Source organism: Lineus longissimus, chromosome 3 (assembly GCF_910592395.1).
Source record: "Lineus longissimus chromosome 3, tnLinLong1.2, whole genome shotgun sequence".
Lineage (NCBI taxonomy): Eukaryota > Metazoa > Nemertea > Pilidiophora > Heteronemertea > Lineidae > Lineus > Lineus longissimus.
This window is the reverse complement of record NC_088310.1, coordinates 1651528-1665016: the sequence shown is the minus strand read 5'-3', so window position 1 is coordinate 1665016 and position 13489 is coordinate 1651528. Positions and strand designations below refer to the sequence as shown.

The window sequence follows — 13489 nt, the reverse complement described above, 5'->3', positions numbered from 1 at the left end:
AATAAGAAAAGATAATGAGGGATCTCTCTTCCCGATGACAAGGCAAGAAACATTGCTCTAGTCTCAGTAACATCGCCGTGGCGCATCTTCGGGCCATTCGTTACAAGCCACTATCATGGTCTTGACAGTAATAGCTGGCGAATTAGTATTATGATTTTGCTGTTCGCGGATGACGCCATGATTATAGGGATTCTGTACTAATGGTCAGAAATAACGAGGTCTGTCAGAGGACTTAATGGAGGGGAATTGGATTCGTTGTTCGGTATATCAGTGTCTTGAGGAAACGATTAGTGCTCGATATACAGAAAGTGGTTAGGCAACACGGAAACTGGAAAACCAGCTTAGTCTAAGCATCATTGCTAGCTCGGGTTCATGCAAGGGAGCATGGACAACTAACATTAGACAAGAATGACACGCACAAATAAAACAGTAGTTGTTTAGCGAATGTCGAGTAAATGAAACTTGTTACTGCAAATGATGTGGATTCGTGTCGCTGGCGTGCGATGTCAAGCTTCGCCTTGCAAGGACCACACCCTAGCAACCTGTAGCTACATGCTATGATGCTATCCACGCTGCCATGTTTCTGACAACAAAATCCATCGTACCTTGAATAAAAGCGTTTGCCGGCCATCAGCAGAATTATTCAGACATCGGCCGCCAAGAAGATGTTTAATGAATAATAGTAGATGGTCTATGCTTACATTGTTGGCGACCATAAAGCGTGTGGTCAGGATCAAGGAGTCACAGTTTCTTGCAGCAGTGCCTGCAGGATGGAGAAGGCCGTTAGGCAAGGAGCGGCTCTGCCCATTTCTGACCAGTAACTCCTCCACCACCGACTGTTGGAGAAGTGTTGGAAGCTTGGTTCTGTCGTGGCAGTATGTTTCTAGCAAAACATAAATACTTGACAAATTATCAAAACGCTTTCCCTTCAGGTTTTGTGAAGATACATGTACATCTATAAGGCGTATGTCTTGTAAATAATCCTCTCAATCAGTTCATGTTCCCTGATTTACCTCATTGATAAACGTATTTCGTGTTGCCGCTCTTCATTACTTATCTCATCTGTACTCCACCCCAACCATGCACTCTAAGATCACTTGGCCTACGTTACCCAAAACGACGGCTCCAAAAGCTCAAACGACGAAACCTCGATCTGCGGTATCTGTGGATTCAGAACACACAATCGAATAAAAAGTCATCCTATGTTACAAAGATTTTTGTAAATCTTCCTCCAAATGATATCCTCCTTTAACAAAAACCATTTCGTAGATAGATATAGCGCACAATCTTTGTTGATTCATCCTACATGCGAAGCGGATCAAAGAGCAGCTGATCTGTCTATCATTTGTTCCTACTCTATAGTTCTTCCTCCATCTGATAATTCTCTTGATTTTCTTCCTCGCTATTTTCTTTATAGTATTCCATTATCTAGCTTTACTTCCCTATCTGTTTTCTTCTGCTCTTTTATGTTGATATGTGGATTGGACCTGCTGACAAACGTGAACGTCTGTTATAGACGACTGTTGGTGAGGCCATTGGACTTTTTAAAACAGTCGACTTGACCACGTTCAAAAGCAATGAAACGTACAGCATGATGTCTGCTTTTGTTTCACTCTAAATGTATAAGATACCTTGTGGGTGTAATAGAAAAAAAGATCGTTGAATAATTAATGAAACCCATACTTGCCTTAAACATTCAAGCAAATATCCAACTCGGTTCCTTGACATTGATTTTCAGTTGAAGAAAGGAGTTGTCAAATTATTAATTTAGCGATGCAATTTTTCAATATTTTCAATTTTGTGATACAAGTAAATAATGCTACCAAAATGCTTCCGTTACCCAGCTCATTTCTTTAGTAGCTATGTAATCCGCATGCATATAGCATTTCCCATTGATTACAGATATCATTCCTACTTACTAAAGTGTCGCTATCGGGTAGATCTAATCATGCGACAATCTTTGGCAATCTCAAACACATACCTTTAGGACACGAAATGATTGCAGCTTGTCAGCGAATACTTGTTGCCCCAGGGCTAAGTTAAATTCCCGACTGCAGCTCCGCGTCTCAGGCTTTAAAGCTTAGCATTTGATATGCCACGCGGTTCCGCCAGGATCGCGTAGAATCTGGGAGTTAGTTGCTATGTGGAGGACTGAGGCAGGGATTTTGGGAGTTTTGAATAAAGCCTCAGGAAGATTTAAATATTCGTTTTAACTTTGAGTATTATGTTCCCGTTTTGCCTATTTTGTATCTCCTTAAAGTACAAATGGAAGCTGCGCTAACATTACGGATAGAAGTAATGACATTTAAGCTTATGCTGGATGTCATATGTACTGTCACATTGGCTAGAGGCATGACATGTACTTTTAGGATGAATTAAAGTTCAGTAAAACATTTGATATGTACTATATACTACATGTAGTATAAGGTGGTATCAGTGCAACGACTAATGATGTTGAAACGTAAGATAAAGAGCAGATTTTTTGTAATGCGTCGCGATACTGTTTTCACCACATCCTATACATTGCCTCTGATGCGTCACACTCCCGACTGAAACCTTTGATTCCATATCATGAAATATTTACAGCCAGGTGATTAAAACGCCCCTGGACATTTACAGTTCAATTTTTCGCTAATGGGGAACGAAAATGCCGTGGGAATCATTTTTCATTTTCTCATCAGAACAGTCGCACTGCTTGGTCGGAGTACCATCAAAATAAAAAACATTGTCAACACGATATTATGGGATTGGCAACAACAGACATGTCACATGTGCAATATTCATGAGCAGATAGAGGTTTACACATGAGCGGTGATATTTATCAAATATTGACAGCATCATCACTCCTTGATTCCCTCGTCGGGAATAGGAAGTACGATGTACTTGCATTTTGATGTTGTTACAGATAGCAGAACAATGTCGCTGTTGGGATGATAATTCGCTATCTCAAACATTGTTGCTGTGGGGTGATAATTCGCAATACATGTATGTTGTGTTACAATGAACTTTGAATATATATGGACTCTGAGTATACGCTGCTACAAGCAACTTTGGCTAGTAGCATCGGCCGCAGCGTTATATACTCCGGTTTTTTCTAATTCTTGGCCGCAATATGAGACGTTCACTCATTTTCTAAATACGATTCTTCACAATAGGCGTTTAACGGCGGAATCAACAAGCACTTGTTCTGTGTTTGAACAAAGCTGGTTCAGGATCCAGAGTACAAGAGCGGCCAGGGAATCATGAGTGTGCCCGCGGCCAAGACGCAGCATCGCGTGGTCCTCATCACTGCTGTCTCGGTGTCTTTTAAACCATCGGACTTTGTAATCGCTGATGGTTCTAATAAGCTCTTTCATTACTTCCATGATTAGATCCAACTCCAATAAAACGCAGCGTTTGTCCTCTGAAGGATGCGAGCCGGAACTATAGTTTAGTCATAGCCGAACACGAAGCAATCATGCCGGCCGCTGGCTCCTGGTCACGAACCGTGCTCCTGTTTAATGATCAATCGCAGCTTCGAGATAATACGCCGGCTTGCGAGTTCGAATGCGCTGACTTGTACCCCAGCATCACAGAGAAAGTTGGAAGCTATACAAAGTCGAAATATGTCGGTAGTATTGGGTATTACCAAGGCTTGATAAAGAATGTGGAAGCAATACTATTCAGGATGTTATCTAGCCTTAGTTGTCAAGTTCTGCAATATGGGTTTTACAAGACAAATTGGCTCCCAATTGCTATCTCGCACCTTTTGGCTGGCTGCAATGTTGCTTGATTTTTGTCATAAAAAATAAACACCTCCATTTGTTTGACTTCGAATTATTACGAGTCTTGCTCAATCAGCTAATAAGGAAATTGCAGTGATGGTACACATTAAGGTAACACACTGTGTTTTGTCACTCTCATCGACTTTCTGTAACTGTTTGTGCTCTAACACCCACTTCAGGTAATCGGTCATGTCGAGGAGGATATTGCTTTCCCTCCAAGATGAGCTCATCTTTGTTCGTGTCACGGTTGTGTCCATCTGACTGGCACCATCATTTGGCATATCACGATGCCAGAGTTTGTAAGGTAAAAAAACTATTATGCTGATGCGCTTGGATGGCAATATTGTGGACTTGAAAGACATTGTAGTTGACTTGAATAAAATATGGTATGATATCGTGGACTATGGTGGCACAACAACACATTGAATTGGTTTTCAGGGCATTCTGAACCAAATTTGATCGATTGTTGTCGTCTAATCGAATTGATCGATGCATCAGTCACGGTTACGATCGATGACGATGGAACCTGTCAACCGTAGATAGAGAACACTTTTCATAGCTGGCTAGAGCTTGCATCCAATAATGTTGTATTATCTACCCTACCCTTTTCGTATCAGACTCGAGCTTGTATTCAATATGTTGTGTTTGGTGTTATATCTTTACTGCTTGCTTCGATCCGATATGTTGTATTTAGCCTAACATTTTCATTTCTGGCTTGATCTTAACACTTCTCATACTACTGGCTTCAGCTTGTTCCAATATTTTGTATTTTCCTAACACTTTTCATAGCAGGCTGAGATCGTAACCATTATTTTGCACTCAGTGGACGTGTCAGGTGAGAGTCCGCTGGGAACTCACTAGCATGTTAACTATACATAATGTAATCATTGGGAGTGATTGCCATTGTTTACCGACGGGACGGAGGCAATAGTTGACTCTGTTTCCATTGGTGATCTGGTGGCGAATAGTGTCCGCCAATACAAATGTTAGACTTCGATGGCGAGAAGCGGCGGTCGATATGCACACTGGACCTCTTTAGTCATATTTCGATCAGACGATTGGTCATTAACGCAACGAAATTAACCGATAATAGCCACGTAGTCGTACAAGTACACCTCGCCCTGTCCAACCTGAGTTTTTCATGATCGTCTGCAACACTGAACTATCTATTCAAGCATATAGGTCGAGTAGTTCTCTCTCTAGGTTTTTTCTCCATTGCCATACCCTTCCTCGAGCCACGATGTCAGGCAATGGTTTCCCCATGCCTGGTAGTAACAGGATGTTTCTTACAGTAACTATGGTTGTATGGTTTTGTTAAAAACTTCGAAATGTTCGATGAAAACTGAATGTACCTTTTCAACGTAACAGAATGCCAGAAAATGCCCGTTTTGTCATAGAAGGAGAAATGTCATGACTGGTAAAGTCATGAAATTGCCACTTTGACCAGATCTGTTACGTACATGCGTAGGCTCAAAACAGTAATTTACTCTATACAGTTTTGAAGTAAATGCATATCTCCGAATTCATTCGTTCATTCATCAGAGTTCGAGAGCTGGCGTCTGATGAAAAATGTAATATCGGAGAGGGGAAATCTAAGGAAGTTAATTTGAAAAGGAATTAGTGAATTGGTTAATATATCTGCACGAGCAAAAAATGAGTGATTTCTGGCGACAAACCAAGACGTGCCTTCACGAGACTACACTTTTTCAAATCAACTAATGGAAGTCATGATAACAAGAATACATATGTCAGCGGCTTTTCAGGGGATTGAAGATCCGATTAATGTCAGGATACTATTGGGAGATGAGTTTCTGATGCGAAAGTTGCACGAAGTCTACAAAGAAGAACAATTTAACATGGTATTATTTGTGGTCTACTTCCGATATCAGCTGTCAGGCAGCCCGGTTATTTCAAATTCTGAAAAAAACTTGTATTTGCGAAACGATAGTCTGCTTAATAGCTTGTGGAACGCAGCAGTTCGGAGCGGAAATATGGAGGAACTGGGCAAAGTGCGCAGTGGGCAATCATTATAAAGATCGGCGCCTCGATCAGTGTGAACCGGGGCTGAGGGCCGAGATTCGACTCCCCGACGGAGTGATGGAGAGGGCGACTCCCTGAGAGAGCGCAAGTTTCCTGCGGGCCTCCCGTGACGATACAGATCGCGGCCAAATATGCCAACATATTTCAATCTTGTTAGATATTATATCGGATATGAACTTGCTCGAACATTACTTTGTTGTTAAGATAAAGGGACAGGTAATATCGTATATTCTATGAATTACATGTACAAGCGTCTGAATTATTTTAGAATAGTCTGACATATTTTAAATCATGACAAGCTTTTGAGATAGCCGAAGGCATCTTCCGATAGTTATCTTTCAGTTAAATGTCTAAGCCCAACGATTAGTAGATATCTCAGAAAATCTGTGTTTACTTTTCTATATCTTTCGTGTGTCCAATTGACAAGAATTCCCAATACTGGAATTGAATTTCTACCAATTGAAATGTCTCCCTACCTTGAGTTACCAGCAATGCTACAGCCAGGAGAGCGTAAATCCGTGTCATCCTATTGGTGATATTAAACCTGACTTAATCCCTAATCCTCCTTAATCTAGGAGTTTGGAGGGACCTTTGTACAATCCGTAAAGAAACTTAAACTAGCGTTGTACGGCACTGCAAAGAAGCGAGTGAATAAATTGACTCTGACTAACTGCCGAGTGCCCCAGCGTTTGAATCGAATTCATGTTATTGGTGTGAGTGACGGGATCAATGAGCGCGCTCTGGTTGCATTGTCAAGAACTAGCCTGATCAATTGATGAGAACAGGGGCAGGGGCGACCATCTGGGGAGAGTGAGCCGCAACAGCGAAATGAAACCTAAGATAAGATAAGGTTAGTCGCGGTATAGAATCGTAGTTAATGGGCTTGACGAGTACACGAACTGAGAGAAAGTCGTGATAGGTGTATCAGTAATATCTATTTTAACAGATACTTCATTAATTAGAACATATAGCCCGAATGAAGTACAGTAGAACCTCCCTTAGCGGACACCTCTCTATCAAGGACAACCTCTCTATTAAGGACACTAGTTTTGGTCCCAAATTGGTTCTTTCCATTCAATTTGACCTCTCTAATCAGGACACCTCTCTATTAAGGACAACACTTGTCAGTCCCGAGGGTGTCCTTAGTAGAGAGGTTCTACTATACTGCTAACCTTTGCCTTCAGTTACTCATTGAAGAGAAGGCCGGGTTAGAGTGAGATGGCGCCTCATCTTTTTCACCCCTTGCCTTTAACTTCCTTTTCATAGCGCAACAGGCAAACAAGAGGATTAGGGTGAGACAGCCAAAGAACGCAGTAAGCACGGCGAAGGTCACAATAACAGCCTGAGCCTGGCTCACAGTGATCCTGAGATATCCTATGTATTGGTCCATGATAGGAGGGCACGTCGGGCAAGGAGACTGTGCAGCAGTAGTTGACGGCACTGGACAGCTCTGGTTGAGGACGTACGGGAGGTAGTCGAGCCAGAATGATGCTTGCTTGGCCCGCAGGTCTTTCTTTGCCGTCAGCAGAAGGTTGGTAGAGTTTGAGCCGATGTCGAGATATTGTTGGTTGTCCAGCGAGAATTCTGGCCACATCGGGAGGGAAGAGATGGTGGAGGGGTCACTTGTGTTACCATTTGGATTCCTGCAAAGATGCAAAGATAAAGCGAGTGTAAACGTTGGTTGTAAGGGGTTTTCTTGCAACAAGGGGTCGTTGATTCACTGATGGTACCATTTGTGTTTCTTCAAGACATACCTCGCCTCATGTCTGAAATAAAGTGGGCGTTACCTTTACACCAATGTAGGGACGATTACATGTTGCAGCACTTCATTGACCAAAGTAAACTTGGGTATCTTTTGGGTCCGGTAAGTGAGTGACAGACACCCACTGAAAGTAAGGTAAACGTACCCATATTTGGCGAAGTTGGTCCAATAGATAATCATTGCCTTACTAATCTCCACATCCACCTCAGGGATGGGGGATGGTGGGTTTCTGTTCAGGAAGGCAAGTGTCTCGTTGAGGGCGACCCAACCAAATAGATAGGTAAGTTCACCGGCGTGAGGTGCTTTTCCTGGTCTGACACTTGAGGCGAACAGCTTGTTGACTTGGTCGAAATGGTACAGGTACGTCTTGGTCCCTTTTCCCATTCTTTCGTGGACCTGTGCAGTGGCTATAGCTGGCATGGTGAACATATCATCGGTGACCATATCAACCATCAGGTTCCTTCTTTCCTCGTCGGTTATATCGCCCACCGGGTAAAGGTATTGTAGAGCAGCTTTTGTCACGCGTTCAGAATTCGGCAAGGCAGAGAAATATCCTGTCATGATAGAGGTCAGGTTGTCTTTGGTAAGGTAATAGTTCGGAGCACCGGACCAATTGCCTTTACTTGCTAAGTTCTGGAAGCCATTATCGCCATCTGCACTGTTGGATCCTATCAGTAGGTCAACATTGGGAAAGTTGCTGAAGCCTTTGGCGTTTGTGTCAAAGAAGAGTCCGGTCGGGCGACTCGGGACGAAGTCGCCATCCACCACAGGGCCAATGCCCCGCTCTAGAGTTAACTTGCTCGGTATGCTGGCATACGCTTCGGCGCCATATCTGTGTATATCGGCAGCAGATTTCGACCGGAAACAGGTCATAAGCTTGGCTGTGTCAGTGGTGTTGCATGAGAGTAGGTGCCCAAGTCCCTTTGCATAGGCGGCTGGGTCATCTCTGATTGAAAAGGAAAACGGAAGAGACGACAAACCACTTCCACTTTGTGGGATGGCGCGTTGGAACAGACCCACACTCACTGGAGACATTGCATGTAGAGCAGTATCAACACCACCAGACGATTCACCAAAGATTGTTATCCGATTCACATCACCTCCAAAGCTAGCAATGTTATCCTTGACCCACTTCAGAGCTAATGCCTGGTCGAACAATCCGTAGTTCCCTTTTCCATTTGAATCCCCCGTGCTAAGGAATCCAAGCGGCCCGAGACGATAGTTGAACGTAACCACCAAGACATCACCTCCCGCAGTAACAGCCCAGCCAGAGAAAGACTGGCCAGATCCTTTCATCCACCGCCCGCCGTGAATGTAAACCATCACAGCCTTTTGATTAGTCGTTGTCGCTGCAACAGGAGCGTAAATATTGAGATACAGACAGTCCTCACTGACGTTCTTATGTTGCAAAGGCTCATAACCGCCGAAGAAGGTAAACACGGCAGTGCTTTCGTCCTGGTAACAGGAGTCTCCGAACTTGGTCGCTTGGAATAGGGTCGAAAACGGCGCCATCGGAACAGGCTTCTTAAACCTGGCGTCACCTGTTGCCGGCTTCGCGTACGGTATCCCCCTAAACACGTACAGCTCGTGCCTCTTTTGTTCTGTGACGATGAATTCCTTCAATCCAAAGATAGGCCCGATTTTTGTGTTAACCGTTGTGTTACCTATCATCAGTGGGTTCTCTTGGCCTGCGACCATCGAACACACGTACAGGAGAAGAAACACCCCCACTGGAATCATCTTGAATGTACACCTTCACAAAGTCTCATAACATTTGAATCCTTTTCAAGTGTGAAGACGGTGGGTACCTCTGGACTAGGTACTCTCACAGAAGCACCTCAATGTACCAAATCCGCACAGACGGGAAGAAGAGAGTTCCGCCGCCCAAAACATTCACCAACTGCTAGACCGAGTGACCTGATATGCGGTATTGACATTGAATAATAATTGTTCAAAGAGAATATTTTCGCGTGGCTATATACAATGTCAACAGCCATATACACGATATGTACAAGATAACAATCAGTAATGGAAAAGATGGGTCAAAATCAAGTCACAATATGAACAGTCATTGAATAGTTTCAAATGTCAAAGATTTGAGCCCCGTTGGCAGCTTTTTCTCATGCGGCATGTTAGTTAGCAGCCGGCTGCGATAAATCAACTGCCATGGCCATACACAGCGAGCCTCTCATCACAAGAGTACAAATAGAAAATACATGTAACGGTCAGCCATCTTCAAAGATTAACACTTACCCAAACTTTGCAAAGTTGCTCCAGTAACCCAGTAAAGCTTCGCTAACATCCTTATCACTGTCAGAGACATTGGCTGTCGCTATATTCAGCAAGCTATTCGTCTCTTCCAATGCGGCATCTTTGAAAATGAAGGAAAGCTCGGCCGTGTGTCCAGCCTTTTCAGGCCGCCATTGAGAGTTCTTGAGCGGACTTACGTAATCGAAGAAATACAGGAACGTTTTGGCCGTGATTGACCTTTGTAGGTGGTCTGATAACATCTTTGCGTGGACACGAGCAGTTGCTATTGATGCCATGATGTACATATTATCAGAAAGGAGATCAACCATGATGTTGCGGCCTTCGAAAGCAGTCATGTTACCATAAGAAGGGACATATTCATGAAGTACCGCCTTAACAACACCTTCCTCATTTGGTACCAGTTGGAAGTACTTCTCAATCACCTCTGCTAGCTCAGGTTTCGTCAGGTAGAATTTCGGAGGGTCACTCTCTGCACTCGCGAGAGTCCCACTTCTCACCAGCATATTGAATCCACCGTCGCCATCCGCACTGTTAGATCCCACCATCAAATCAATCGAAGTAAGACTGGAGAATTTTGGGATGGTGTTGTCTTCTAACACATTCGCCGGATCCTCGGGGATAAAATCACCATCAACAACAGGGTACCAGCCAGGGATATTCCCGCTGGACTTAAGGACTTCATCAAAGGGCTTCTCTCGTAGGCACTCCGCCATCTTATTTGAATCTAGCGTGTCGGATTTGTCATAGCAACCCAGATCTGTTGCAAGTCTCTGTACCTTTGATAATGGACTCGGCACAGGTTTCTTCCGATTTGGAGCAGCTGATATCGGGGTGCCACTAATAGATATAGCCCGCTGAAACAAGCCAAGTCCTGCTGACAGTGGCGAGATTGAGTGGTGGATCACAGCCACGCCTCCAGCAGAGTTCCCAAATATTGTTATTCGATCGGGATCTCCTCCGTAATCTCCTATGTTGTCCTTTACCCATTTGATCGCAAGGACCTGATCAAAGCTCCCAGCATTCCCGGGAATGTTGTCATCGCCCGTGCACAGGAATCCAAACACCCCTAAGCGATAGTTGAACGTAACCACTACAACTCCGCCGTATCCCGCCAGTGGCGCTCCGTTTACCAACATGCCAGCACCACGGGCCCAACCTCCACCGTGAATATAGACCATGACAGCCTTCTTGTGGGACATGTTGGTAGGGTTGTCGACGGGGACATAGATGTTCAGATTCAAACAGTCCTCACTCATGTTACTATGAACCATAGGATCGGGGCTCGACCCAAGCCGATCCTGTATGCAGGCATCACCGAACTCCGTAGCGTTGAAAGTCTCGTCAAATCTCACTCTGGACACCGGCTTCGTGAATCTCCGATTGCCTGTCGGCGGCTCTCCGAATGGTATTCCCCTGAACACATCGATTTTATGCACGTTTCCGGCGTAGAAAAACATCTCCCTGGTCCCCCTTATCCGACCTAGTTGAGTGTACAAGGTTGTATACGAGTTAAATAAGGGGTTAAATGCCCCCAACGAACAGTTAACCAATAAAACCAGAAGTGCTGTTGATAAATGCATTTCGCTCTGTCGTGCTCTTTAATAGTCCGGTACTGACGTACTATATCTATACCCATTGAGGAAAGGTCCCAGGAGCTATTGTGGGGTAACTCGCTCAGACCATTCGATATACTGATATGTACTGATATTTGATGAAAATGACCAATAATAGTTGGGCACACATGAACCCTAATCATTTGATACATGTACATGTACAAAAGCTTAAGATAATACTTTGATAGCAATATGCGACATCGAACTAGCTGCGTTATCAATAAAATTTCTATGCAATCAATCTGTTGTGGTGATTTGAATAGGTTCACATTTTTAAGCGGAGATAGAATGAAATCTTACCCGAATTTGGCAAAATTGGTCCAATACGAAAGCATCGCCTTGCTGAGCTGCCTGTCATTGTCAGTGATGTTCCATGACTGGTTGATCTGAGTGTAGGAATCCTCGAGGGGGTAGTTGAACAGAAATGACAACTCCGCCGCATGAGCTGCTTTCTCCGGTCGATAGGTGGAGCTGGGTGCAGAAGGGTCAACGAAATCGAAAAAGTACATGAAGGTCTTGGCTTCTCGTGACATCTTTTCGTGGGTTTGGGCTGATGCAATGGCTGGCATGATAAAGACGCTGTCCGACAGCATATCCACCATGAGGTCTCGACCATCTTGCGCACTTATTTCAATAGGGGGAACATACCCTTGAATAATGGCTTTAATAACACCATTTTCATTCGGCACACCTTCAAAGATTTTCTGCATGGCTTTGACGAGGGACTCCTTGGACATGGAGAGATTGATTGGTAAAAGTCCCGTGTTTACCATTTCTTCGAATAATGCACCATGAAGGAAATCATCTCCGTCAGCACTATTTGACCCAATCAGTAAGTCGATGTCCTTGAACCCGGAGTAAGCGCTCAGATGTGGGTCAGCGAAGAGATCACGTGGCGGTGCGGGAATGAAGTCACCATCCACTCGAGGCCCCCATACTGAATCAGCGAAGCCACTAGCAACCATCTTCTGGGAGTTGGTTTGAATATCCCCTGGTCTCGTTGTCTGCATGCACTTCACCATGTTGTTCAAGTCACCAGTCGTACATCCTACAAGCTTGGCAAGTGCTTTCGCACGTTCAAGATGATTCTCTACAATAGTTGGGTGTTTCGGAAATGGAACGATGGTTGAGCCACTCTCGGGAATGCAGCGGTGGAACAATCCCTGCCCTGCCGACAATGGTGATATAGCATGCAAAGTTGTATCAAAGCCTCCTGCAGATTCGCCAAACACGGTCACAACATCTGGATCACCTCCGAAATCGGCAATGTTGCTCTTGACCCATTGAAGTGCTAATAGCTCATCAAATTGCGCCATGTTACCTGGAAAATCGGCAGTCTCCGTACTGAGGAAACCAAACGGTCCCAACCTGTAGTTCAAAGTGACCAATACCACGTCTCCAAATCCAGCAAACTGTATGCCATTATAGCCACGGCCGTCTCCAATCACCCAACCACCGCCGTGGATGAACACCATCACAGCCTTTTTGTTGGTAGCATTTGACCCACCTGGGGCATATACATTCAGGGATAGGCAATCCTCACTCTGAGAGAAGTTACTTGACCATTCCGGGTAGTAGGGCTGCATGCAAATATCTCCATATTTTGTAGCATTAAACACGTCGAGGAAAACAGTCTTTGAAATGGGCCGTTTGAATCTGAGCGCCCCTACGGGAGGTTCGGCATAGGGTATACCACGGAAGACGTTCACTGTGTGGTCTCGTCCAAAGATACGTGCCGATTCTTTACTTCCTCGAATGATCCCGACATTAGAGTTCACGGTTATGTAGTTGAGGAGTTTGTGGTTTATAGAAAGAACACTGGCAATGCACAGGGAAGTGACGAATAAATAGAAAGCTTCCATCGTGGTTTAAGTTATTCTATATACTGATATTTCGACTACTATTTAGGTACTCAAGGCCAATACGACATTGTACGGAAAGATAATAGCGATAAAGACAATTATCAACCTGTTACATAACAAAATAGCTTTGGAACAAATAAAGTTTAAAAGCTTTGACATATTGGAGTGATTTTAAAT

The 13489-nt window shown here is 44.1% G+C and overlaps 3 protein-coding genes across 3 annotated transcripts in view; all 3 read right to left on the bottom strand.

The window, feature by feature from the left end:
- Positions 1-6504, bottom strand: part of LOC135485288 (nucleolin-like) — a 40624-nt gene extending 34120 nt beyond the window's left edge. The window contains exon 1 of the mRNA XM_064767148.1: positions 6281-6504. Within this exon, the coding sequence (XP_064623218.1) occupies positions 6281-6329 (49 nt within the window). The 5' untranslated portion in view covers positions 6330-6504. The remainder of the gene's footprint in view (positions 1-6280) is intronic.
- Positions 6505-6837: 333 nt separating this feature from the next.
- On the bottom strand, positions 6838-11093 carry LOC135484501 (uncharacterized). The gene is made up of 3 exons (XM_064766031.1): positions 9820-11093; positions 7712-9319; positions 6838-7447 (listed from the first exon to the last, which is right to left on the bottom strand). The coding sequence occupies exons 1-3, from the start codon at positions 11091-11093 to the stop codon at positions 6985-6987; spliced, it is 3345 nt and encodes a 1114-aa protein (XP_064622101.1). The 3' UTR covers positions 6838-6984.
- Positions 11094-11746: 653 nt separating this feature from the next.
- LOC135484497 (cholinesterase-like) lies at positions 11747-13312 on the bottom strand. The gene has a single exon (XM_064766025.1). The coding sequence runs from the start codon at positions 13310-13312 to the stop codon at positions 11747-11749; it is 1566 nt and encodes a 521-aa protein (XP_064622095.1).
- Positions 13313-13489: the final 177 nt, after the last annotated feature.

Bases quoted from the DNA above. Each gene is read 5' to 3' on its own strand.
- LOC135484501 (XM_064766031.1), bottom strand. From the start codon at position 11,093: ATGAGTGAGGACTGTTTGAATCTGAACATCTATGTCCCCGTCGACAAC. The intron at 9,320-9,819 runs GTAAGTGTTAAT...GACTTTGTGAAG, and splicing joins AGCAACTTTGCAAAGTTTGG to GTGTACATTCAAGATGATTC. The intron at 7,448-7,711 runs GTACGTTTACCT...GCATCTTTGCAG, and splicing joins ACCAACTTCGCCAAATATGG to GAATCCAAATGGTAACACAA.
- LOC135484497 (XM_064766025.1), bottom strand. From the start codon at position 13,312: ATGGAAGCTTTCTATTTATTCGTCACTTCCCTGTGCATTGCCAGTGTT.